Here is a 26,478-nt window from a genome sequence, read left to right as displayed (position 1 = left end):
TGGGCACCGTGCAGGAGGCCAACCCACAGCCAATGATGTGCAGGCCTGGGCAGAGAGATCAGAGCAGGGAGCTCATCGATCCACTTCCAGGTCATTAAACCCAAGAGTGGTCTTATCGGGAAAAGCAGCGTCACCCAACAGAGATCAATATTGGATAGAGAGATTTGGCCCGGGAGGAGGGATGAGATAACAGGAAGTACACACTTCTTGCTCCCCTTGCCAAAGAAAAGAGAAAAATGAAAGTTGATGTCTGATTTAATTCTATCAGGTTGTCACATTTCTGTAAAGACCTGATTTAATGGGATAGTTCAAACTGGTTTGTGAAATGATTGGTCGATTTATCCATTTTGTTCAGAGTCAGAAATTATGACGGGATTAAATAAGTATTGACTTTTATAAACAGTATATCAACATTTAATATATGTTTTTAATACACTGTAATGTAATTTCAATCAGAATTTTTTTTTTCTATAATATATTTGTCAACAGTTTGTCAATAATTAACAAATAAATCCTTTGAAGCACCCATAGGTGCCTCAAGATGTGGTATAAACAAGTAATGAATGACAGTATAGTAGAAATAAGAAATAAATATCCTCATAGGAGAGGTCACACCTGTTCAAACGTACTGTTTGAAGTGTCCTTATTTCTGCATATAACTATATTATAGTGCAGAACCATTAAAATAAATGTCAGGACGGAGGAATGGGTGCAGAGATGGAGAAGGGAGAGATTATCGGAGTAGGTTGGCCCGTGTGGATTATAGAGCGGCCATCTGCCACTATGGGATTATAATCTTACAAAGACACAGACAAACAATGAGGAGGAGCCCAACATGCAAATATGTCCTGACCTTCAATGCCACTTTTTGGTACTTGACATTTTCGGTCACTTGCTGATAAATCTGAGGTTGGATACTCAGCCCCGGCACGGGTCAGGTTTTCTTTTCATGATGCTTTATGCAGCACACACGGGGATTAAGATAAAGGTTAAGGAATGAAAGTCACTCCTCTGCCCTTTCTCAATCTGTCATGACGCCATCTGAAACATCCCGCCATATGAAACATCCCGTCACTGACCCACACCACACCGCACCCCCACCCCCACCCTTCTCCACCGGCGACTCTGCATACATGCAGCCCAGCAGCTCCTCCCCCTTTTCAGTCCAAAGCAGACAGAGAAAGGGCGACCGGGAGTGTACTCTGCTTTCCACTGCTCCCCTCCCTCCCTCTCTGTTTCTCTCCCGTTCTCACAGCCCTCCCCCGGTCTCTCTCTCCCCTCCCTCTTTCAGCTTTGGGGGAGCAGCGATCAGACACTGCCCTTTTCTGTTAACAAACAGACAGAGCAGAAAACAAGCAGAAACGAAAGACAGAAAGCAGAGGGTCAAGACTGAACTGTCTGACAAGGAGACGCAAGCAGTGGTAGGGACTGATTTTTTTTTTTTTTTAGTTTGGATCAAGGACTGGGTGGGACCCCTCCTCCCCTCTCCGCTGGAATACCTCCACAGGGCTGGGAATCTTATCCCAGTCCCGCTCCTGTTCCCCCAGCTCAACCAGCTCTAGGATGCTGTGAAGGATGGTCCACCAGGAAAACTGTTCTTACCAGGTAGTTCTCAGAGCCTAATCTAATTATTACTTTAGAAAGTGGACAGACACAAACTGATGTTGATGCTGTTGTTGTTAGTTATGCTGCTTATGTGTAAACATCCTGTTTTATCTTTTGAGTTCGGAGCTTCGTACATTTTTTAACGTCATGTTTGAAACTAGGACATTGTTCCACATGTGTGTGTCACTGCGGAGCTGCAGACGTGCGTAGGAGGAAGGCTGTGTTTTGTGGTTACGTGATAGTGTTGTGAATCTGATGGGTGGCTGGTTGCTAAGAGAGCACTTGACTCAATGGAATAATGTCCTACCTCCCACCCACCCTCTCCTCATCCAGCCTCATCTATCCATGTCAAGGAGGCATGAGGTGTGCATGTAACTGCAAGTTTATAGTGTCACAACTAAACTATGTCAACGTATTCTAAGCTGAAAGTTTCATGTACGACATGACAACATTTGTGCTGCAGACAACATGAGTGCCAAATAGAATTTTAAATGTGAATGGTGGCTTGGAGGGGTGTGTGTGTGTGTGTGTGTGTGTGTGTGTGTGTGTGTGTGTGTGTGTGTGTGTGTGTGTGTGTGTGTGTGTGTGTGATTCTGGGGGGACATGTGACAGCAGTGTCCCACTTTATCTAACGATGAATTGGGAGGAATGAAGCAGTCATGATTAAAGGAAAGCAGTACATCCCAGCTGTGCATCCGCTTTTCTATAACCAGCTCTGCTAAGGGGAAGAAAATCTGCAATGCAGTGGAGCTGGAGAGTGGGAACGAGCAGAGAGGTAGATGAAAGGCAAAGGAGATAAACTGAATATGCCGGGGGAGGCAGTGAGGACGAGAGATGGAGATCCTTTGATGGGGAGAAACAAGTGTGGAGAGTCCCAGTGAAATGGATGGGCCTAGTGGGTCTACTTAAAGTGTTTCATCAACGTGACTCCAACATGAAACTTCAACATGAAGTCCAAGTTCTAACAAATACATTTCCAATTGGCTTTAAATGAAGTGGCATTTTTATTGCATGCGATGAAAAAAATGGGATTATGAAATATTCAGTTGATCAACCTCCTTTTCAAACTGAGAGCTAACAGCTGTGAGTGAACACTTCTATAATGTCATCAACATTTACAAAGGATGATCTCCTGTCTGTTTCCTTCACATCATCTCATTGAGTTTTGGAATGAACAAACTGCCCTCAATAAGATTGCAATCATCCAATCAAACATTTGTAATAATCGTGTTGCATCCTCCATGTATTTGTATCTGCGTGGAGCATGTTGTGTAACGGGATAAGGATTTGGCGGTAGATAAAGGCAAGATGGAGCGACTGGAGGATGCCAAAATCGAAGGAAAAGAGCAGCAGATAACCAGAGTAAAGTGAGGCCAAAGGGATAGTGGAGACGGCAGATGAAAGGCAGAGATGAAACAGGAACAGGGAATATTTTGACAACCCTGGCTGAGCACAGCAACAGAAGAAATGGGTGGGTCGCCATGAGAACGACGCACTGCTTTTTGAGGCAACTGCGATGATAGATGATAAGAATAATGGAAAAAAATAATCAGCATGAGTTCAATCTATGGGGGGATAAATGAAGGAGATATTGGAAAAAGTTTATATTCATGAAGCCGCTGTGTTGAAGTGCGAGATGGCTTTAATGTAAAGGAGAGATGCAGCAAATAAGAGCAGGAATGAGAGCGGTGAGCGGAACAGAGCGTTCAGGCTCTGATAACAGCGACTCTCTCTGGAGGCCCCTCAATTAGTGGTAACCTGGCAACCAGCAGGCAGACAGCGCCCCTCACACACATATCACACACATACACACACACACACACACACACACCGAGGGATGGAAAGGAGCAAAGGGCAATAGGGGGACAGGATAGACGGGGTTTAATGAAGAAATGATGATCACGGAGGAAACAGTTAATGTGGAGGAAGAGGGAGGTCAGAGTTGCTGCTGTCCCGGTGTCTCTGTATGTTGCACTTATCAGCATCGCTGTTTTCTCCTGCTTTGGATAAGGTGTACTCCTTGTTTTTATGGCTATCGATGGCTTAAGGGGAAGAGCAAAGAAAAGGCAGAGGATGAAAACACTCTTTTCTTTCCTGTCTGTTCACTCTGTCACATTTGAAGCGAGCTCCCATTTAATGTCAGCAACCATTAGCCAATTAGGTTGCAGGCTCGCCCCGGGAGAAGCAGCAGGACGCGACCCACAGTCAACCTAAACCGTTTAAGCCCCGTCAGTTTTGCAAATCAATTACGAGTCCAAAAAGAGCAGAAATGCCCCAAATTATATCCTGATAATAACCAAGCATGTGCCGTACCTCCTTTATCTTGACGCTGCACTTCATTTCATTAAGTGCTTAATAGAGCTGAGAGCGCGCTGTTCCCCAGTGTGTTTACTAGTCTGAGGTCTCAATATGTCATCCTCTTCTCAGCATCTCATGTAAATCTATAAATCTTGCCGGGCCGTTTTGCTGTCAGCAGCAGCAGCAGCAGCAGGGTGAAGGGTGACGGTGAGAGTTATCAGCTTGGCCCCAGTGTTTTCCTCCTGGGCTGCAGGAATACTGTCAGCCTGCCAACGCCTCGGAAACTCTGAGTGAATCCCGAATCCTGTCACACGTAGTATTTGTGTGTATGTGTGGGAGGATTTCTGTGTATTTATGTTAATCATATATATATATGTGCCTACAAGCTCGTTTAGCTTAAGTGGAGAGATGTGACGGAGAGCGCCAGTGTGAGAGTAACTGTACACGAGGCGTGGCATGATGAATTATACATTAGCAATAGTAGTGCAGCAGATACCACTGATGGCTCTTGCTAGAATGACAGAATTGATCCACAAGCCTGCCTGGAAAACCTCATATAAGGAATTACTGACATGACATCTGATATCTACTTTACCAAAACATCGTCAACACACCCTAAAACCACAAATTCAGACATTTTTACATGTCCTGCTTTTGTACAAGCAAAATGCACTGTAGCATTAGACAGTTACAGTACAACGTTAGACAGAGACGAGCTTGCTGTTTCCTCAACTCGTCATGTTGAACTGAACTATCAGCACCATCTCCTCTGAATCAAACATTTGGTCTCATTCCTGTTTAAAATGGGTATGTTTCTGAAAATGTTGTCCAAAAAAATATTTCTTTTAACTCGCAAATCAGGGAAAAAGTTATCAGACCAGAGTCGACATTTTATGAACTAACACACAAAAGAGAAGAAGGATTGGAAAATAAGAGCATATATTTTCCCTAATAAGATAAGACATAAGTATCGTTGAGAAGTTTTATATTGCACTGCACACTGATAGATGTGATCAGGTGACTTGGGCTTCTGTACCGCACCTTTACTATGCAGCAAGCCTCCTTTTCCATTTAAGGCGAGATTGCACTTTGTCCTCATATTATACAATTTGCCAGAACTTGAGCTCCCTGAAACACTGGCCTCTGTGTGAGGTAGCAGACTTCCTGACGGGCCACCCCGTGCTCCTTTTGCAGCCCAATTTGTTTGTGCCACAGAGCATCACCATGGAGAAATTCTCACCACGTTGCTATGGCAGCAGCCCCCGTTCTTTTCTGGGAGTCTCTCGCATTCCTAATATATGTCAGTAAATGTGATCTGGTATTATACGCTCCAGCATACATTGATATCAAGGCTCGGAAGGCTGATATTTACAGACCTATAAATGGTACGTTCATAGCACATATGTACACTCACGCGCACACGTACGTACTACTATCATTGTGATGGCACTCATCGGTTGTTTCCGAGTCCTTTAGCCTGACCTAAACCTTAATCCAGAAACCAAGTCTTAAAACTCAAATTGCATTTTTGTTTTTGTTTTTTAAAGGTGTGTCAGCTAATGAGAACCAGACAAAATGTCCCCACTCCCAAGGTCTGAAACTGAAATTGGTCCTCACAAAGATAGATGTACAAGTGCACAAACACACATAGCGCCATTGGCCTTGGATCGCAGGCTTGCAGGAGGTGCCAGGAACCCTCTCCCACAGTCACCCTCTGTTCACTTGGAACAATAAGCCGTTCTGTGTGTGTACGTCTCTCTCCCTTTCATACTCGCTCTCTCAGCTGACCCAACAGTCAAGCCATCATCTACACAACCAGAATTAACCTCTCTCTGTGTGTGTGTGTGTGTGTGTGTGTGTGTGTGTGTGTGTGTGTGTGTGTGTGTGTGTGTGTGTGTGTGTGTGTGCGCGAGCGAGCGTATCTCAAGTATGCAGCTTGAAAGCACTCTTTGCCCTTGAACTGAGACTCAGGCAACATTTGTGTGCACGTTATTGTGCGCGTTTGTAGATTCCCACTGTATTGCCTGCTTCCTGGGCGTTGGTAACCCGGGTAACCCTTTTCTCCCAACCTCCTATCCCTTTGGAATCAGCAGTGACTTCACCTTCACTATGAAGTCAGCCTCAGTAATGAAGCAGAGATCCAGTGGGGGCCGACTCTGCCCCACCCCTCAGCCCCAAACAAGCTGCCTTCACGTTTTATTGGCCTGTCTATTGTGTGTGTGTGTGTGTGTGTGTGTGTGTGTGTGTGTGTGTGTGTGTGTGTGTGTGTGTGTGTGTGTGTGTGTGTGTGTGTGTGTGTGTTGTCCCCACCAGCAGTCCAGTGTGGGTGGATTCAGGGCACGGCCAGACAATTCGCTGTACTCTACCCATAATCCTTAGGGATCAACACTGAATCAAATCCACTTCCTTTTTTTTTTTTTTTCACTTAACCCTTGTGTGTGTGTGTGTGTGTGTGTGTGTGTGTGTGTGTGTGTGTGTGTGTGTGTGTGTGTGTGTGTGTGTGTGTGTGTGTGTATTTATGTGTGTATGTGTGTGTGCATGGGCGTATGTTCAAATGCTCTTTGATGTTATCATGCAAATGTGTTATTCCCTCCTTTCTCTCATGATATTCTCCTATAAGCTCTCTCTTTCTGTCTCTGTCTCTCCCTCTGTCGCTCTCTGTCTCTGTCTCTCTTTCTGTCTCTGTCTGTCTGTCTCGCTCTCTGTCTCTCTGTGTCTGTCTCTCTCTGTCTCTCTCTTTCTCTCTGTCTGTCTCTCTGTGTCTGTCTCTCTCTCTCTCTTTCTGTCTCTCTATCTGTCTCTGTGTCTCTCTGTCTCTGTCTCTCTTTCTGTCTCTGTCTGTCTGTCTCGCTCTCTGTCTCTCTGTGTCTGTCTCTCTCTGTCTCTCTCTTTCTGTCTCTGTCTGTCTCTCTGTGTCTGTCTCTCTCTCTCTCTCTCTCTGTCTCTCTCTTTCTGTCTCTGTCTGTCTCTCTGTCTTTGTCTCTCTCTCTGTCTTTCTCTCTCTGTCTCTGTCTCTCTTTCTCTCTCTGTCTCTATTTCTCTCTCTGTCTCTGTCTCTCTCTCTCTCTCTGTCTCTGTCTAATTTCTCTCTGTCTCTTTTTTTCTCTCTGTCTCTGTCTCTCTCTCTCTCTGTCTCTCTCTCTGTCTCTCTTTCTGTCTCTGTATTTCTCTCTCTGTCTCTCTGTCTCTCTCTCTCTGTCTCTCTTTCTTATTGATTCTTCTCTTGATTTAAATCATGAAATAGTAAGAAAACAATACTGGTTGGAATCCTTCACTAATGTGAAATCCATCTAATCATTACACAGTAAATATGCATGTGATCCCAATGAATTGTTATTTTTACTTGAACGCAGTAATGGTTTTTCAATCGCTTGTCATGCTACGGTTTCCTGTGTAGTATTTTGATGGTGGTGGTGTGTGTGTGTGTGTGTGTGTGTGTGTGTGTGTGTGTGTGTGTGTGTGTGTGTGTGTGTGTGTGTGTGTGTGTGTGTGTGTGTGTGTGTGTGTGTGTCACATATTCCCCTGCAGTGGGAATCTGCTGCCATATGTGGATATAATTTTCTGTCTGGGCGGCTATGACAAATATGTGAGTTATGGGTCAATAACGTCTCACAAAGATGAAATCATTACACACCGTGGAGAGCTCAGATTGAAAATGTAAGTCACTGATACACGGGACAAGCAATCTCTGTTTGTGCGACTGAGTGAGTGAGAGAGTGTTTGTGTGCCAGTCTAATGGTCCATTGTGCTCTGTCAGGGTTTATTTAGCTGGCCGGGGCTGTGGGGCTGCTGGCTTTGGAGTCCAGGCGAGGCACTATTTTTACCTTAGCAGAAAGGGAGTGCACTACCTCCTCTCTTATACATGTTTACATTCATTTTGCCTGGAATATGTAGACTAAATTACTAAATTAATATCTCTTTTATTCTTGGGTTGAGGAATTTTGGGTGTAACAGAAAGAAATGAAATATAGACATTAAGAGATGATGTCCAGGAGAGATTGCCAGACCTCCGACACGGCAAGAGCCATGCAAACCCACATGGGCATGTGGGCTTTCCCTATGGCAACACTGAGGTGTCTCTTTTCTAACTGGCGGTGAACAGCTGCTCTCCTCAAGTCAGGCCGTGAAAATGGAAAAAAAAAAACACCAGGGTGAGTTTTTTCCTCTCCCTCCTCTCTGCAGCTCTCCCGGGCTGTGAGAGGCTGCTCTGACCAGAGGGTGGAAGGTAGGGAGGGTCTAAAGGGGCCTTACCTCTGACCACTGTGCTTTTCCAGTCCTGCGGGAGAGGCAAACCGACTGGGGAAATCTACACAGGGAGTGAGTGGAGTGCTTAGAAAGCCAAGAGAAAGAGAAGCAGTGTCACAACATGTTAGAGAAAGACGAGGAGAAGCCACCAGTAGAGGGGTAGAGTTCTGTGTTGTGGGTGAGTTGTGTGAGATCATGATGCGTACTGACTGGGCTCAACCGCAGGAGTCGGTCTGGACGAACCTATTGACTGGAGAGTAGAAAGGAAAAGACACAACGAGGGAGAAGGAGGGAGGGATGAGGGAGGCGCTGGATAATATGGATGGATGTGGTGGAGTAGATGATGTCATCAGGCAAGCGTCTGGCCTCTACCTCAGTGATGACTACAAAGAGGTAAAGGACATGTTTGTGTGTCTTATTCCAGGATTGTGAATCACATTTGAATCATTAATTATCTGAAATTAATGTGTGCTGGAAACATCAGTGTGGTTAACAGAGTTGGAATATTTTAGCTGATACATGTGACAATGTTTACGCTGATGGTTTGATCTTCTTAGTGTCTGCAAGTATGTGAACTAACGCACATAAACAACTACAATAAGGACTTGTTCAGCATTTTAAGAAATACGCTTCTTCTTTTTTAACCAAAAGTTGAATGAGAAGATCGATGCGGGTCTCATGTGTTTGTCTTCAGTATGAAGCTACAACTAGCAGGTGGTTAGCAGAGCAAAGACTCAAAGTAGCACTATCAACACTCGCTTCGCTCTTTCCAGAGATAAAATAATTACCAGCATTTCTACTCTAATAAGAGCTGTTTGATATCTTGTTTGTTTGCTCCTGTGTAACAACGATTCCTGCAGCTCTGTTTTATGGATGTACCAAACCAAATGTTGCTCGTTCATTTGTGAGCTTTAGGAGAACTTGTAGGCAGATTTTGTTTTGGCTTTTTTTGGAGTCAGGGTTGTTGTTCCTGTCAGTTTCTGAGCTGAACCGACCAACTGCTCCAGCTTCATCTTGAAATATGATAGGGGAATTCATCTTCTCATCCAAATCCCAGCAAGTAATACGAATATTTCTCAAAAAGGTGAATTATCCCTTTAATAGCGGTCCGTGTGTCGGTGCAGCCCGAAGACTTGAGGCTGATGTAGTGCTTGAAGTGTGGGCTTTAAAGTGCTTAGATATTTGGGGCACTACTATGACATAATGGTGAGGGTAACCGGGCTTCTTTTTCTTAAATCTGATTCATTCTTTGGGAGAGAAAAAAAAAACCAAATTCCTTCACAAACCTTTTCCCACAAATAGTCTGACCTTCTCGCAGAGAGAAAGCTCAAATAACACATGGAGACCCATTGTCCTGTCCAAGTCTGGTTCATGCTCCTCAGCAACCCCCCTCCACACACACACACACACACACACACACACACACACACACACACACTCCTTATCCCCACACCATAACCCTCCCTCCCCCACTTCTTTTACCACCACATACACATTCATGTCCACCCCTTTTACCACTTGCTGAGCTGTTTTCTTCCAGTCTGAGTGGCAGGAGCAGTCTGGCAATGACCTGCTGCTGAACTGTACGAGGGGTCAAAGGTCAGGTCTCTTATCTGGATGGAATGTTGCACTGCCTAGACAGACAGGTCTCAGATAGCATACAAAGAGAAGACTCTCACACACACACACACACACACACACACACACACACACACACACACACACACACACACACACACACACACACACACACACACACACACACAAACATTCAGCCGGCAAAGACAGCGTGCTTCAAGGGACAGTTGCACATGTTGAGAAATACACATATCTGCTTTCTTAACACTAGTTGAATGAGAACATTGATTCAACTCCTGCAGATAAAAAGAGACGTTTAGCACTTAGCTTAGCTTGGAGTACAGACTGGAGACAGGGGATCCGTTAGCCCATACAATGGTATACGTAACCATTGTACCAAGTATTAAGGTCAGCTGATAGGAGCATTTCTTTAAACATCATGCTATTCTTTTAGATGCAGTATGCTTTGACTCTGGACGATATTTTCCAGAAATCTGCACGAGTGGATTCAGTTTTAGTCAAATCTCCGCCTGCAAGAACATCTGTGAACCGTGAAACTATGGAGCGCATTCATAACACACTCACACAGGAGACACCGTGACCTTGTATCTGTTTGTAAAGCTGAGAGCTCAGCAGCAGCTCTCTGTCAGGCCTGGAAAAAAATGTGAGTGAAGCTATCCCTGTTTGGATTCTCAACACCACACACAGACTGCCAAAACACCAGCATACACACTGCACCTTTATAAAAAAAAAAAAAAGATCTCTGAGCTGTAGCCTTTTCAAACACACTTAGTCATATCCAGGTGCTCTGTAATGTCATGCTCTCACTGGTAATAGACTAAAAAAAGACTCAGCTAGCCTCAGCTCACAAGACCTGGTATTTGTGTACGTGCGTGTGTGCTTGTGTGCTAACAGTGGGTTCTTGTCTCGGCCGGTGAAGAGACTGCATTGTGCAGAAAAAGGGTGACCGCTTAGTGAGGAATGGTGCGAAAGAGAAGGAAGGTGATATATTCAAAAGTCCGTATTAATACTGGCATATTTTTTTCAGTGCAGATACAGTAGGGAGGCTAGAAAGGAAGACTGGAATTCAATGGACAATCTGTAGGCATGCAGGTATACAGCACATACATGCACACTGGTTCTCAGATCTTAACCATTTAACAATTTCTGGTCACAAGAGGCACCAATTTTGTGGGAGGCAGAATGAGAGTGCTCTTTGTTAGCACAGATACTTCAATTTATCTCCCTCCTCTAATGGAGATATTCAGGGAAGATTTGAAGGCTCAAAACAAGCACCCTGTCATCCATTGCCAGGGTTAAATAAGCCTTTTAGGCCTGCGGATGAATGGTTTGTAGTGCAGAGTGGAGGAGAAAATGTCTTTGTCAATGGGGGTTTTTCAGTAGAGGAAATTGCTTGGGTGAATTTGAGGAAAAACACAAATTAGCCCAGTTGTGCTCCTCCCAATCTAATTTGGACAGTGACAGCTCTGGTGCTCAGAGCCAGCAGCTGAAGGAGGGTCTTAGGATTGACACTCATTCTCTCTCCCTCTCACTCCCTCATGCTCGTTTCCCACATGCATCTTCAAATGTTCATGTAATGGATCCAGCAATTTTCCATGTCATCACCACATGGAAAATCTGATTCGGCTCATTTCCCATCTCAGGATTTTATAACATTTTGTAAGAAGCTCTTGTGGAAAAATTACCCAGTAAAGCACAAAAAAAGGTTACGATAATGTTTTATTCATGACGATTTGAGTGACTGAGCCAATTAAAAGAGGAGATAGTTTGCGTGTTTCCGGCAAGGTTTACACTTCATTCAAAAGTCCCACCGGGAAAAGTAGCAATAAGAGAACATGGAATTCCTGCATTTCAGAGGCTGAAAACGCACCGAGGTGACTTGTAGTGAAGGCAAAAAATTGAAGTGGATATTAAGCACATGAAGTTTAAACAACAAAAGCAGAAAAGATGGGAAATGAGCTACCGGTGAGGATAATAGACCAGAAAGTGAAGGAGAGACATGTGCATGTGTTTACGTTGTACTACCCAGTTCACAGCTCCACCTCAGTGGTGTATTCCACACCTTTGTAAATGCTTTATGGGGATGCCATGATCACTGTTTTACCACGCGCACACACACACACACACACACACACACACACACACACACACACACACACACACACACACACACACACACACACACACACACACACACACACACACACAAGTTGTATAACAGATGATGTTTATGCAAAGACAGGAAGTTGAGTGTGAGATGCAGACATAACCTGCGACTTGTTAATCCAGTTGCAGGTCAATGATGAAGGTTTCTGTATATAATAATAAGAATATAGAGCTGTATTACAGTTGTGACCAAGTTTGTAACTGTATCTGCACTAAAGTATGATTTGCTGATTTTCTGTTTCATTTTAATTGTGAAACTCATTATCTTTGGGTTTTGGGCTGTTGGTTGACAAGGTTTATAACCTTTGGGAAATAAACTTGACTCTGACATTGTAAACAGAAACTAAATGATGAATTAACTGGCCAATAAAATTATCAGCAGCAATGACCAATCTAATCAATGATTGAAGCGATGCATTTAGCCCTGACTTTCTCATTGCGCTCATTATATAAAGGTGTAGGTCAAGTATAAACAGTTCAAATCATACAGTGCTCTGTTAAAATATTGAAGTGTGTCCTTCAGTGTCCATGTAGCAGTGTATGAAATGCTTTTCATTTTAAATCATTGCAGTAGCAGCATATGTTCTGTGTTCTGCCTCACATATCAAGAGAACTCTCACAAGATATAAAATGAAACCAAAAAATACTTTCATGCTGTTTATGGCCAAGTTGTAGCTTATCCTGCTGAAGACAAAATCTTTCTGTCTTTTAACCGCATTAGTGAAACTCGTCACCTGTTCAGATAGTTAATCAACACAACGTTGTTAAGTTAGTTCTTCCACTGTAAGAGATTTTTAATTTGGAGGGAATTTGACAGGTTAAACCAGCATACGTCTTTACGTCAGCACACAAGCAGCTGTGTACGATTGGAAACAGAGCTGTAAAGCTTCATGCAAAATGTCCCGTGAGCCCTCCTGAGTGTGACGTACTTCCTCACCCAGCCAGCCTTTTCTCTGCCCTCACCGTATGAAGGAAACACAGTTAACAAAGCTCAGTGAACCTGCTGCTTCTGCTTTTCATCTTCGCTTGGAGCAACTGTGCAGCTGAGTGACTTGACTGACAGCTTTGTTGTAGTCGGCGTGAGTGATGTGTACAGAAATGCGTTTGACCTGCACTGTACCACACAGGCTGCAGTTCCGCCTTTGAGGCAATGAATTGAAACTTTCTTATGTGTTCATCTTGATTCCCCAGGCCATCTTTCAGAGAGGCGCGCAAAAGAGCAGTGCCAGGTCCGCTCCTCGGCGGGCCAGTGCGTGTGCTCGCGGTGCCAAGAGCGTCTCACGGGCTCTCGTGTGGAGCGGGATTATGTTAATGTGTCCTTGGTGAAGGCACTCTCACCAACGCCTGCACCTTGTCAAGAGAGATAGACAGAGAGCGAGGAGCGGAGGGAGAGAAGGTGTTGAGGAAATGAGTGGGAGAGAGGTGAAGGTGTGATGAGCGACTTGGAGAGGGAAGAATCGATCGAACGACGGAAAGAACAGGAAGGGCCTGAGGCTGAGGGAGAGAAGTGGAGATAGATGGAGATGAGTGCGATGGGGGATAATGAGGAAGAGAGGGAAAGACAAATGCCTGGTTTGACTGAAGCAGGTGAATAAAGACCGCATGGGAATGTGACACGATAGATGAGGGAAGTGAAAGATTTATCGAGGAGTAGGTGGGAAAAGGAGCAAAAAGAAGAAAGAGACAGACCCATGAAATGGGAGGATAGTAGTTACACCGCAGGCCAACAGCACAGACATCTCTTTACCCATTCTCACCTTGATTCTTCTCTCTTTTTTGCTTTTATTGTAAAAGGAGCTACAAGTCAGAGATATGTAACAGAGGGAGAGATAGAGGGAAAGTGGGTTCCTTAATTGGGGTTACTGTGTGTCTGAGGGACTCAAATTGTTTTGCAGAAAGTGTCTTAAAGACCACTAAAACCTTTAGCGTGTGTTTCAGAGAATTTAATTCTTCCCATTTGTTCATTTACAGAGTGTTTTAGTAGCTGTTTGCGTTTCAGCTGGATACACTTGCTTGTTTTCAGCACAGACAATAGGGGCAGGTGATGGTCTGTGAGCAGCGCAAGTGAAGCACGGCCAAAGCTGAAGCTATCCTGAGTTTGGAATTGCGGACTGGGAAGAGACTCAGAGAGTAACTCTGGAGCTGATTCCTGCAGTTTTAATCATGTATGAAATGGATATTACAGAGTCCTTCCTCTGGAGTTTATCATATGTAAACTGAATCCTGTGTGAGACTTGCATGAGAGGACCTACTTCTTGTGTCGACTCGCTGTACACTGGTTGTTCTCTGAGACAACAGCACCACCTGCTGGTGTACACTGGTAATGGCAACTTGTAATGATCTCCACTTAGATATTTTACACATTTCCTTTCCAGTATATCAGCTGTCTGAGATGACGATGAACAACGTAGTGCAAATTAAGAAGAGGAGTCTGCTATTTATACGATTGCACCAGTGATTTGATCTGTCAGAAAGTGCTCCTGGCTCCGACTTGTTCTGTGGGAAAGGGGGTGATGTAGCTTGTGTGAAGTTTGTTGAGGTTCTTGACAACAGCCAGCCTGACACTGACCTGGCCTCATTTTGAAACTACAACGAAAATATCAATAATAAAGCAACCTAATGTTGTTAATCTCCTCTTGCAGGCCCAGAAGAATGAGAGGGAGTCTATCAGGCAGAAGCTGGCTCTGGGCAGTTTCTTCGATGATGGGCCGGGCATCTACACCAGCTGCAGCAAGAGTGGCAAACCCAGCCTGTCCTCACGGTAAGACCTCTGCCCTTTGTCTTATTACTTCTGTTTTATCCACTAAGCATGTGATTGATACTTGAAAACACTTCCGTGCGTGGTCATCATTCTACGACTAACAACGTACAATAAAAGCTTGGCTGTATAAAAAAAAAAACAGTACGGTACCGTGGGTACTTGTTGAACAAACGGAGGCGAAGAGAATGACAGGAAGCCGAGAGGAGTGGTGTGAATAAGCCAGACGTAATCATCCCTTGTGGCTCTCACTTCCTAAAAGACACCTACACGTGTGCACGCACAGAGCTGCCACCTCCCACTCTGTACCTTCCTGGAACTAGATGTTCTGTAAACTCTCCAGTGCGCATTGTATTCCTGTTATTTGAATCATGAGGACCTCTCAATTTTGCTGCCACAGATTAATTGAGATGGATGCAGAGGATGTACTTAGCAGGAGATTTTGCACTTGATAAATGAATGGTACCCATTCTCTGGTTTTTACCACACACATGAATTTGGCATTTATGTCCTGCATTTCCTTGCTACTTATCAGCTGACATATTCACCAATACTAATATATCTCAGCTTAGTTTATACTGCCTGATATATATGAGCCAGGCCCCACACTGTGAGTTATTGAACAGCAGTTTATGATCTTATGGTTGTCAAAATAGTCACTGAACACTTTAGTGCCTCCTACACGCTATTAAATTCAAGTTACAGAGAGCGTTTTGATGGTGCCTTTGCTAAAAGAAAAAGAAAAAACAATCGACCAGTCAGGTCCCATTTTAATTGGGACTGATTGGATCTATGCTGCATAATCAATCAGCCCTGTTTGTAATTACTGCATTGAATAAGCAGATTATTGATCCACAGTGGGATGGATCTACACCTTGTGATGTTCTGCTCTTCCATGGCACAAACACGCCTCCTCTGGTCACAGGCAGATTGCATCAGACCGACCAGAAGCCTCCCGATCGATCCACATCGGAGACAAGAGGGCGGACGATTAAAAACACAAGCCCTCCCTAATTTGAGCCTCAGCATGTTTTTTTCTGGTGATGAAGGCAGCTCGGGTCCGTTCGGATTTTCTCTCTTTTATTTCATTGCAGTGCCATCTGCATATTTACACCTCTCTAAATGCGCCGTTGTGGCAAAACGCTTTGTTGAACTGGTCAAAGGTCATTTGTATTAGCAACAGTGCAGCTGACATTGCTGTGTGCTTTGGCCCCGGTTCGAGTCAATTACCGCAGAAGCAGCTAACGATTGAACTGACTTATCTGCATTTATGCTAATGTTACTTTTCTCTGTGTGCCCATTCCCCTCCGTCTGTGTGTTTCTCTGCAGGCTGCAGAGCGGCATGAACCTCCAGATCTGTTTTGTCAATGATAGTGGCAGCGACAAGGACAGTGATGCAGATGACAGCAAGACGGAGACCAGCCTGGACACACCTCTGTCCCCCATGGTATGAACTGATGTCCTCGCAGAGTTATTCTGTAGAATTCAGGGGGGGGGGGGGGAATCCTGAAATCACTACAATATGTGTGTTATTGATGTGTGAAAGAATCAAAGTGTAGAGATCTGATTGAAGCAAAATGAATACAGAACAAGAATGAAAGCAGTGAAATGGTATATTGTATATATATATATATATACGGTGAGATATTCTTAGTGCATCAGAGAGATAGCCGGCAGTTTAGCCGCTCTATGAATGTCTTTGCTCACGTTTTCTGGCCTGTTAACCAATTCACAGGTTTCAAATGAGAGATGAATTGGTCTATGCTCTCCAAGGCCATGGATGACTGGCCGCATTAACCTCCTGTCAGCACATTTAACAGTATGAGCGGGAGAAAGAGAAAATGATCATCTCTTTACGTGTTCCTCCTCGTGGCCCAGCGGATGTATAATGATGCTCCTGTCAGTGTGTAAACCGCACATATCAAAATGCCAACAATGCATAAACATGAATCCCTTAACCTCTTTTACCTTTTCCACTTCCCCTACCTCATTGTTACCCCCTGTCTCTAATGTTTATCATCTTTTCTCCCTCATTTATTATTCCATTACCTTTCTCTTTCATGTTTTTTTTTTTTTTTTTTTCCACCTCTCCTTTGTCCTCCTTCCTCCACTTCCTCCCTGTAGTCCAAGCAGAGTTCCTCCTACTCGGACAGGGACACCACCGAGGACGACTCGGAGTCTCTGGAGGACATGGACTTCTTGAGTCGACAGAAGAAGCTGCAGGCAGAGGCAAAGCTGGCGCTGGCTATGGCCAAGCCCATGGCCAAGATGCAGGTGGAGGTGGAGAAACAGAACCGCAAAAAGTCCCCGGTGGCCGACCTGGTCAGTACCAGAGATCTCATTCTACCTTCAACAAAACTTTGAAACACTTTTGTACTCTTCAATACATCATGTTCGCCAGCTGATTGCTCAGTTTTGTCACTTACACCAATGATATCACAGGCCTACACTGTTTGTAAGATAGAATATTATTATGTAAACCACTTAAGTTCCTTAAAAGCTTTTAGACCACCATTCAGATGTTTACAGTATCTTTGCCTTAGTCTATCATTTTAATGTTTCGTATATCAGCTATGAGTCTTTAGGTGTAGGTCTGTGACATCATCAGTCTAGATGATGTAACTGAGCACTTGTACACTAACTGATGATTATTTAGGAAGAAGGTTTTGAAAGAAGCTCCTTGAATTGTGACTGAAATGATCAATGCTTAGTTATTGACTGGGTAGTCTGTTACAATGTAATAGAAACAAATCAGTGGTCGTCTATTTAGAGAAAGGAAGGTGATGATGACCCCGCTCATCATTATTGCATCCATTTTTATCTGCCCCGCTGCCTCCTCAGGAGCACACACACACCAAGAGACACTCACACACTGTCAGACTTGCCCACACTATATTTCCATCGGACAGGCAGAACAGTTTTACTTATTCAGAGAAGAGAAGGGCAGCTCGACCCGGCCCATCTATAATTCATGTGCCGGAAAGCATTGACTTGGGTGTTTAGGGATGTAGCTGTGCTCAGCAGTCAGAAGACATCACTGTCACATCCGGACTGAAGACACAGTGAATGTTAAGATGTATTAAGGCTACTGCCACCTGTAATATCTATTAAACTGCAATCATTACAAAAGCTAAAAGCTTCCCTAGAACGGTGATTAGCAACCAGCAGTGCTTCTCCCAAAGGGGTAACTTCTGCTGCTGGTCGTAACTAATTAAAAAAAAAATTAAAATAAACTCCACCGCCCAACCATCTATTGAACAAATTGGTGTTGTGCTTATCTTAGTAAATGTAGTATCTCACTAACCATGAGGCTACCAGCTACGACAGGCTGACCGCACACCGCACAGCTTTGTCAGACAGTGCTTTGTGGGTAAAAAGGTGCTATATAGCACTTTAAAATTGCTGCTTCCTATAGACGCAGAGCTGCTATGCAGGGTGCTCACCTGCCATTGGCTCCAGCAGTGTTCAGTGTCTTGCCCGAGGGCACTTTGGCATGTGGGCAGGAGGAAATAGGGATCGAACCACCAACCTTACACTCAGTGGGCAACCGTTGCTTCCATCTACTGCTACCAGTAATTTGACAGCGCGAGAAAATGATGTTGACGACAGGCAACACTTTAAAATACAACATAGCTAAAGGTCATTGGTAAATGTTTTCCAAAAAAAAAACTTTTAATGTAAGTAAATAAAAGTAATGGAAATAATAAACTAAATTTTTGATAAACGGATGGAATTGTTTAACTAAAAGTAATGGAAAAACAGTTTAAATGAATAATGACAGGTAATCATAAACAGTTGAAATAATTAGCTACAAGTACGAGATAAACAACTAAAATAATATGCAAGAAGTAAAGCAGTGTTAGTGTGAATGAAGAGAGAACTTGAGCTCATCTGACAAGTAGGGGGGTTACACCAGACTAAGAAGGGGAGTAACCAGTGCCCTCACTAATTCACTTCCAACTTAACTGGATTGCCCTACTCGCTTGTCAAGGGCACAGACTGGGAGTTTGGCCAGCGCGTTAAGCTTTTACCCAAATGTCTGACGTTGTGCTGGAAGTGTGGATTTTCCTGAACCAACAAACAAATCATCGAAGAGAAAGCTGGAAAGTCAACGAGAGAAAAGAGGTGGAGGGATTTTAGAAACCTCAATTCTCTCTCAACTTCCAGTTCCTCAATTTGGTATTGAGTCAGTACTGTTGACTGGCCTGTTGGTATTGATGGCTCACATGGTAATTTGTAATGAATGGTATGACCAATCTGCAACAGAAACTCACACGGCAGTGAGAACTTGAGTCAGAGCTAATACCAATCTACATTTTCCCATCAGTTACTCACATTGTATTTGACATTATATTTCTCCCTCTGCTACTCTGCCGACCACAGCATGTAACCCAAAACTGAAATTGACACCTCTGCCTCAAGTACAGTTGCATCAGTGGCAATGTGAAAGTGAATGAGTGGTGAGAAACTAGCACATACAAAGAGAGTGCACAACCTCTCACTGACTGTGTGTCAGGACTTGAGGGGAGGGAGGGAGGGAGGTGTGTCGGACGGAAAGAGAAAGAAGGTGGACCGGTGTTGACATAGGAAAAGTGAGAAAGCAAAAGACATGTTCATGTGCGTATGCACACGCCACGCTTTGCGTTTCAATTGCATGTGGTGGCGACACTCTGAGACTGACTGACAACATAGAACAGCTGCTGGTAGCAGAGACGTACACAAAGACAACAGAAGCACCGGCTTTTAAACAAAACCAAAACACCACAAATAGTTTCGCGTCTTAAAAATTACACTGAAAACTGATGTTTGAAGCAGTTTGCGGGTACTACTTGTAGAAATCCTGCGTGAGGTGTCACCCTTTACTCTCACTCCCCCCCTTGTCTGTGATTACGTAGCAGAAATTTGCAATACTTTAGCTGACTGGGATTTTGTGCTAATTGTGAAAATTATAATTAAAAAATGTTCCGTGAACAGGGAGGCCATAAAACTATCTGAGATATGAAATAGAATAAACCAGATTGCTCCACAGTGTGATGTAAAAGTGGGCTCACTGTTGGCCTCTACTGGAGATAGAAAACCCCACAGAGTCACTGACTTCATGTGCTGTTTACTTACTTCAAACACTGGTATCCTGTTTGTGCCAAGGTGGAATCTCCCTTTGTAGGCGCCTCCAAAAAAGCGTTATTAGAGATATTCCCTTTTGTTTTACCAGAGAACCAGAGAGACTGGAAAAGATTGTTTTTTTTCTCTCTGAAAGAAGCCACTGTTCCAGCAGCAGATTAAAGTCCAACATGTTGTCAGTCAACCACAACACCTGACTGTTTATGTTACCTTATTTCATTTTGCCTGCTCTTATTCCGCTGATCATTTGTGCCAATGTGGGTTTTAACCATATTTTCATCAATGGTTTTTGAGTAAATAGATTGAATGTTTGTTTTTGTTTCGAGAATCCGGAACCAGTGAAAGGCAATTTTGCTTTATTTAAATGATTTAAAAGATGGAAATCCACCACTGCTGTTATTCATATATATGTAGATGCTGTGAAAGACATTTCTGAACTCCGTCTGAATTCAATTCTGAGCCCCAATCATTCAATATGTCCATAAATTTCATAATGCAATGAAACCATTCAGGCCTTTTTGTTGAAGAAATGAAATGATTTAATGCAAATATTAACTACATGAATATCAGCAAAACAAAACATACGAACGGACATTTCTGTGCTTCTATCAATAACATGAGGTTTCAATGTCCAAATAGAGAAAGCTAAATGTCCAACATGGCTGTTGTTTTTCAGACATTTATGTTTCTTTATGTGTTTTGTTTATTTTTTTGGCAGCTTCCACACATGCCTCACATCAGCGAGTGTCTAATGAAAAGAAGCCTGAAGCCCACCGACTTGAGAGACATGACACTGGGACAGCTGCAGGTCATAGTCAATGACCTGCACTCCCAGATTGAGAGTGAGTTGACTACACACACACACACACACAGTTAATACACAGTCTCTGACCTGTACTTTCAATTGCAGAAATGAGCAAGAGCGCACACGGGGAAAAACATGCACATACATACTGACCCCTAACCTATTCGGTGGATGTGAAAGTACTTTTGTATATGTTAGTCCCTTGAAAGAGCTGTACCAGTTAACAGCTTCCCCTGAGTATTTACTGTTACCGCACTGTACACATCATTGATCCTGGTACTTGTGAATGAATAATCTCTCATCTTACATACAGCAGCTCCAAAAAAAAAAAATCCCCATGAGTCCAAAAGCCTGAGCAAGGTTTTACTAACCAAACAGACTTTCCCCATGAAAATCTATTTTCATCATTTCTGGCAGAGCTGAGGGAACAATAGCCAAAGCTTATGATGTGAAAACTACCACAACTGCTGAGTGTGGTTGGACTGTCACTGCTCATAAAGTTTTCAGTGGCTCTGAAGTCCTTTTATGAACCCACAGTGAGGAATCTAAGCGGTCACCTAGAGTGTTTTAGTGTATATAGTGTATATATAGTGGATACGTGTCATGGTCGTCTGTGGCCGTTGTGATGTTCCCATACCGTAAATATTACATTTCAGCTTTGTGATAGTGCTACATCTTATTGTTATCCTTCATATTTCCTATAACTCCAGGTCTGAATGAGGAGCTTGTACAGTTGCTACTGATTCGGGATGAACTACACATGGAGCAAGATGCCATGCTGGTTGACATCGAGGACCTCACCAGGTGATGAAGCACTTATTGAAGAACGTATTCACTGCATTCACCATGTTGTTTTCACTCACCAGGTGTGCTAGAAAAAGAAAATCCTTAATTTCAAGAATAACCGATGAAAAAGATAATGTAGCCTATACAGTGGTGTGAAAAAGTGTTTGCCCCCTTCCTGATTTCTTATTTTTTTGCATGTCTGTCACACTTAAATGTTTCAGATCATCAAACAAATTTAAATATTAGTCAAAGATAACACAAGTAAACACAAAATGCAGTTTTTAAATGAAGGTTTTTATTATTAAGGGAGAAAAAAAAAATCCAAACCCACATGGCCCTGTGTGAAAAAGTGTTTGCCCCTAAACCTAATGACTGGTTGGGCCACCCTTAGCAGCAACAACTGCAATCAAGTGTTTGCGATAACTTGCAATGAGTCTTTTACAGCTGTGGAGGAATTTTGGCCCATTCATCTTTGCAGAGTTGTTGTAATTCAGCCACATTGGGGGGGTTTTCCAGCACTAACCACCTTTTTAAGGTCATGCCACAGCATCTCAATAGGATTCAGGTCAGGACTTTGACTAGGCCACTCCGAAGTCTTCATTTTGTTTTTCTTCAGCCATTCAGAGGTGGACTTGCTGGTGTGTTTTGGATCATTGGCCTGCTGCAGAACCCAAGTTGGCTTCAGCTTGAGGTTACGAACAGATGGCCGGACATTCTCCTTCAGGATTTTTTGGTAGACAATAGAATTCATGGTTCCATTTATCACAGCAAGTCTTCCAGGTCCTGAAGCAGCAAAACAGCCCCAGACCATCACACTGCCACCACCACTACTGTTGGTATGATGTTCTTTTTCTGAAATGCGGTGTTACTTTTAGGCCAGATGTAATGGGACCCACACTTTCCAAAAAGTTCAACTTTTGTCTCGTCAGTCCACAGAGTATTTTCCCAAAAGTCTTGGGGATCATCAAGATGTTTTCTGGAAAAAAATAAGACGAGCTTTAATGTTCTTTTTGCTCAGCGGTGGTTTTCGTCTTGGAACTCTGCCATGGAGGTCATTTTTGCCCAGTTTCTTTCTTATGGTCGAGTCATGAACACTGACTTTTACTGAGGCAAGTGAGGTTCTTTGGATGTTGTCGTGGGGTTTTTTGGGATTTGGGTTTTTTCCCCCTTAACAATAAAAACCTTAATTTAAAAACTGCATTTTGTGTTTGCTTGTGTTATCTTTGACTAATATTTAAATTTGTTTGATGATCTGAAACATTTAAGTGTGACAGACATGCAAAAAAATTGGAAATCAGGAAGGGGGCAAACACTTTTTCACACCACTGTATTTAGTTTTTTTGTCAGGACCAAAACTGGTGCATCAGTCCATCTCTCAACTCTTCTTGTCTTTGTTACTATTTGTTCCTTTGTATCCTTTTAAGAAAACATTTTCACATACACTATACTCAAGAATATTCAACACATTTTTCATTCTTTTCAAAACCTGGTGCCTAAATTGCACAAAATGTGGTCGGTTATCAGATTTTGACGTTTCCCACACAGGCAATAGTTCTCCTGACGACTTGGAAGCACGAACATGTAAAATCAGTGGAGTTCCCCTTCAACAAGCGTTACTTAACAGGATGAAGTAATGCATTTGTCAGGGAATATTTTCAGCTGTGGAGTTAATGTGCTACTGAACACTTAGGCAGCAGGATGGTCTAAATAATGTGCTGTGTCAGCATTCATGGCAATCAGTGTTAGAGAGTAATTAGTTACATGTAATTAAGTTACAAAATAAGTGTAATTATAATCTGTTACAGTTGCTGTAATTAAATTGCATTCAAAATGTTGGTTATTTCAAAGGAATTACATCTGAACATAAAAAGCTGACATGTAGAAGATGATATTCATTCTGTTGCTTTGCATCTCTTCTTCTGTCTGCGTCTGCACAGGCTCCATTCATTGAGCAGCTTGTGCTCTTAATTTTGAGCCTTGTTTTTGATTGGTTGGTTCCCTTGTTTGAATTTGCACCGCCTCTCATCTGCCAATCAAATCATTCCAAGTTTGACTATAATCAGCGTTGTGTACTGTTGTGAGGTTTACACTGCCGAGTTTAAATTGAGTTTTTAGGACTTTTCAGCTTCACTCCCCAGTTTAAAAGATTTGTTATGAAAGTAATCAAATGCAGTAAGTTTCATTACTAATTACATTTTCAACAGAGTAATCTGTAACCAATTACATTTTGGAAGTAACGTTCCTAACACTGGTGGTAAGACGTGAATATGAATAAAACACCTGTGAGGCTCACTGATGTGTTTTTAAGCTGCATCCAGCTGTAACTACACTGAGGTCACTTCAGCGTCGGCTTTGGTGTGTTGACAATAAGAAAAATATAGAATATCAGCAGATTTATCATTTGAATAACAATATCTTCCTTTTCTCTTTTCCAGGCACGCTGAGAGCCAGCAGAAACATTTGGCTGAGAAGACCCTATCCAAATAAGATCGCCCACCCCCCCCCCCCCACCCCCTACCTACTACTACTACCCCCCCCCCCCCCCCCCCGCTGCCCTCTGCCAAGCTTCGCCCCTGCTCCGAGACGAACTCTTCCCCTCCGGCCATTCCCCCTCTGCCCCGTGTCGATCCGAGTCCTTCCCACTTGTCCAAAGTATTTTGCTCCTCGCTATCTTCCCTCCCCACCGCCCCCACGCCCCCCCCCCCTTCCACACCCCCCACACCCCGTCTTTCCTGCCCAACTCACTGACTTCAGTGGTAGCAGCAGCAGCACAGAAGAAAGCCACCCTCTTTCATTTGCTTCTGTGGTTTGTCTCCCAGCGCTAAGGACGGAGTAGCACTTCCTGCTTCCTGGGAGAAGGGGAAACTGATTGTGTGTTGTCATGGATTCTGTCCCCAGCTTCCTGTGCAGTGATCGGCCTTGCTTTGCTATTGTTTCTTTTTAACTTTCTACATTCGCCACTAAATTATAACTGTTCACATGCAAAAATTGTGGGAAAAAAATAAAGTAATAGTGAAAAATTTAGTAGAAAGTCAGTCTTCAGAAAAAGAAACAATATTGTAAAAAAAAAAAAAAAAAAAATTAAAAAAAAAAAAAACGATGGAAAACTAACTTCTTCAAACCATTTTAAGTTGGACAGTAAATTTAAAGTATTTCAAAGTCGACCCGTTTTTATTCTGCACAAATGGTAGTTTTCAACTGAGAAATGTTCATTTGAAGGTGCTAAAAGAGTGTAAAGGAAACATGCCTGCCTTGTAGTGGAGTTGTAGATTTTGGTAACACGTTCACTCTAATTGCTCTTCAACATTTTGTGAATGTTGATTTTCTGACACGAGTCATTTTAAATGAATAAGTGTGTTAATATCGTTTTCATCCTATTGTATTCAGATACTTTATTTGAGGGAAGAAATGTTTATGTACAGATATGTAAAATAAAGAATAAACTTTGTTTCATATATGTCGGTTTCTTGTGCAGTATGTTGAATTTGTGATCTCGAGCTTCCTCTTTCCCGTGAACGTAGGAAGTGTAATTACTGATCGCGACCGCAGCGAGGCTATAAAGCATCCTCACATTGCACAAGTGGTATGACTCACCTCTTTCTGTTTCAGTCTTGCCTCATCATGACATTGTTTGTGTCTCACTCTTGTCGTTGGGGTTGGTTTGCTGCTCTTAAAGGGACTCATTGGTTTGGGCAACCCCTTCAAAGTCACCGTGAGGAATATATCTTTCACGTGAAATAAAACGGCTTGTTGTCTTGAAGTGCACGATGAATGTTTACTTGTGTGAGTATGAAAAGTATAAAAGCGTGCAGAAATGATTCTATATTTAGATTAGTGTAGATATTTTAAAAAAAATTTCCCCTCGGGGATTAATAAAGTAAATACCTACCTACCTACCATATTACTAACATATGGTAATGAGTACAATCGTTTTTCTCACATAAAATGCCCCCCCCTTCCCCTCCCCTGCCTTCTCCTGGTGTGGTCATGTGTAAAACATTGACTGTTTTTTAAGGTTCCAGTCTTTGACGGTCCTGCGGTGGAAGCAGAGAAAGGCCAGGGAACTCCTGTCAACCACGCACTGACCACTGCAGTTTCAGAGAGTGCACTTCCTGTGAAAAGTCTGTAAAGCACAACGCTCGGGCTGCAGGTTGTGGAAACTGATTTACTGGTGTAACAAGAAGATGAAGTCATACTGTACGTGTGGGTTTCACATTCATCTCTCTATGAGTCTAGTGCACTTGTGAGATACCGATTAACACCTTGGACCAACTTAAAAAAATAAAATAAAAACTCGGATTGAACATTCATTTAACCTGTGAAACTGAAATTGGTAAAACACTTTCCCCTGAAGCTCGATTGTTTTCCATCATCATACACTCTTCCTCTGAAAATGACATTTGCCAGTCATAGAAGTGTAGATATTTACATTTTCTCTGAGGATTTTAAAGATTTTATGATGTAATTTCATATTGAAAATTATCTTTTCTTTCCATTTATTTAACCTGCAATACCGGTGAATTATAACAAGTTTTTACTATGAATATTGTGGCATGACTAATGCCAAGAAGACCAGAAAACATGCATGTGCCCCTTCCGAAATTCTTAAAACTGATAATGTTACAGGCTTCCTATGAGACCGGTTTCACCAAAGTGGGACCAGTCATAGAAGAGGACATTAGCATAACAAGGAAGAACTAACCTTTGCTTTATGAAAGGTCAAAATGCAGTGCAAAGGACCGTTGGTAATTGTGGTCGCAGGGGGAGTTTGAAATGTGATTTTTTTTTTTCTTCTTCCAGGTGGTCCCCTAAGATGTCTATAAAAAAAGTTGAACCGGTAATATAAAACAAGATAAGTAAACATGCCCAGACAACAGTGAACTCACCTGTTAAAGAATTTATTTGGTAAAACGTCAAAGGTCAGAGAAATATACTGTAACGGTGTACTTTTGTTTAATGTGGGATTTGTCAAAGAAAATGTATACATGTGCATATATACATATATACGTATATTTATATTCATTTATATACATACAGAGGAGCAGTTGCAGCAAGGGGCTCATCTTGATGTGCTGCTGGACTGAAAGGTTCAGAA

General features: G+C 42.8%; 1 protein-coding gene across 5 annotated transcripts in view; it reads left to right on the top strand.

Moving 5' to 3' along the window:
- schip1 (schwannomin interacting protein 1) overlaps positions 1-24,840 on the top strand; it is a 191,696-nt gene extending 166,856 nt beyond the window's left edge. For 3 of the 5 annotated variants that reach the window (XM_069148227.1, XM_069148229.1, XM_069148228.1), the window contains 6 exons: positions 14,556-14,674; positions 16,001-16,118; positions 16,796-16,993; positions 20,511-20,634; positions 21,308-21,401; positions 23,819-24,840. In XM_069148227.1, the coding sequence (XP_069004328.1) occupies positions 14,556-14,674; positions 16,001-16,118; positions 16,796-16,993; positions 20,511-20,634; positions 21,308-21,401; positions 23,819-23,870 (705 nt within the window). In that variant the 3' untranslated portion in view covers positions 23,871-24,840. Of the gene's footprint in view, positions 1-1,229; positions 1,606-8,189; positions 8,542-14,555; positions 14,675-16,000; positions 16,119-16,795; positions 16,994-20,510; positions 20,635-21,307; positions 21,402-23,818 lie in introns of those variants that run through there. The other 2 variants (XM_069148231.1, XM_069148230.1) reach the window with 2 other exon arrangements.
- Positions 24,841-26,478: the final 1,638 nt, after the last annotated feature.

The sequence above is a fragment of the Embiotoca jacksoni genome, unplaced genomic scaffold (genome assembly GCF_022577435.1).
Source record: "Embiotoca jacksoni isolate LCO1_2020_lvr unplaced genomic scaffold, fEmbJac1.0.p SCAF_14, whole genome shotgun sequence".
Classification (NCBI taxonomy): domain Eukaryota; kingdom Metazoa; phylum Chordata; class Actinopteri; family Embiotocidae; genus Embiotoca; species Embiotoca jacksoni.
The sequence above is the reverse complement of the archived record's forward strand: the minus strand, read 5'-3'. Positions and strand labels throughout refer to the sequence as shown.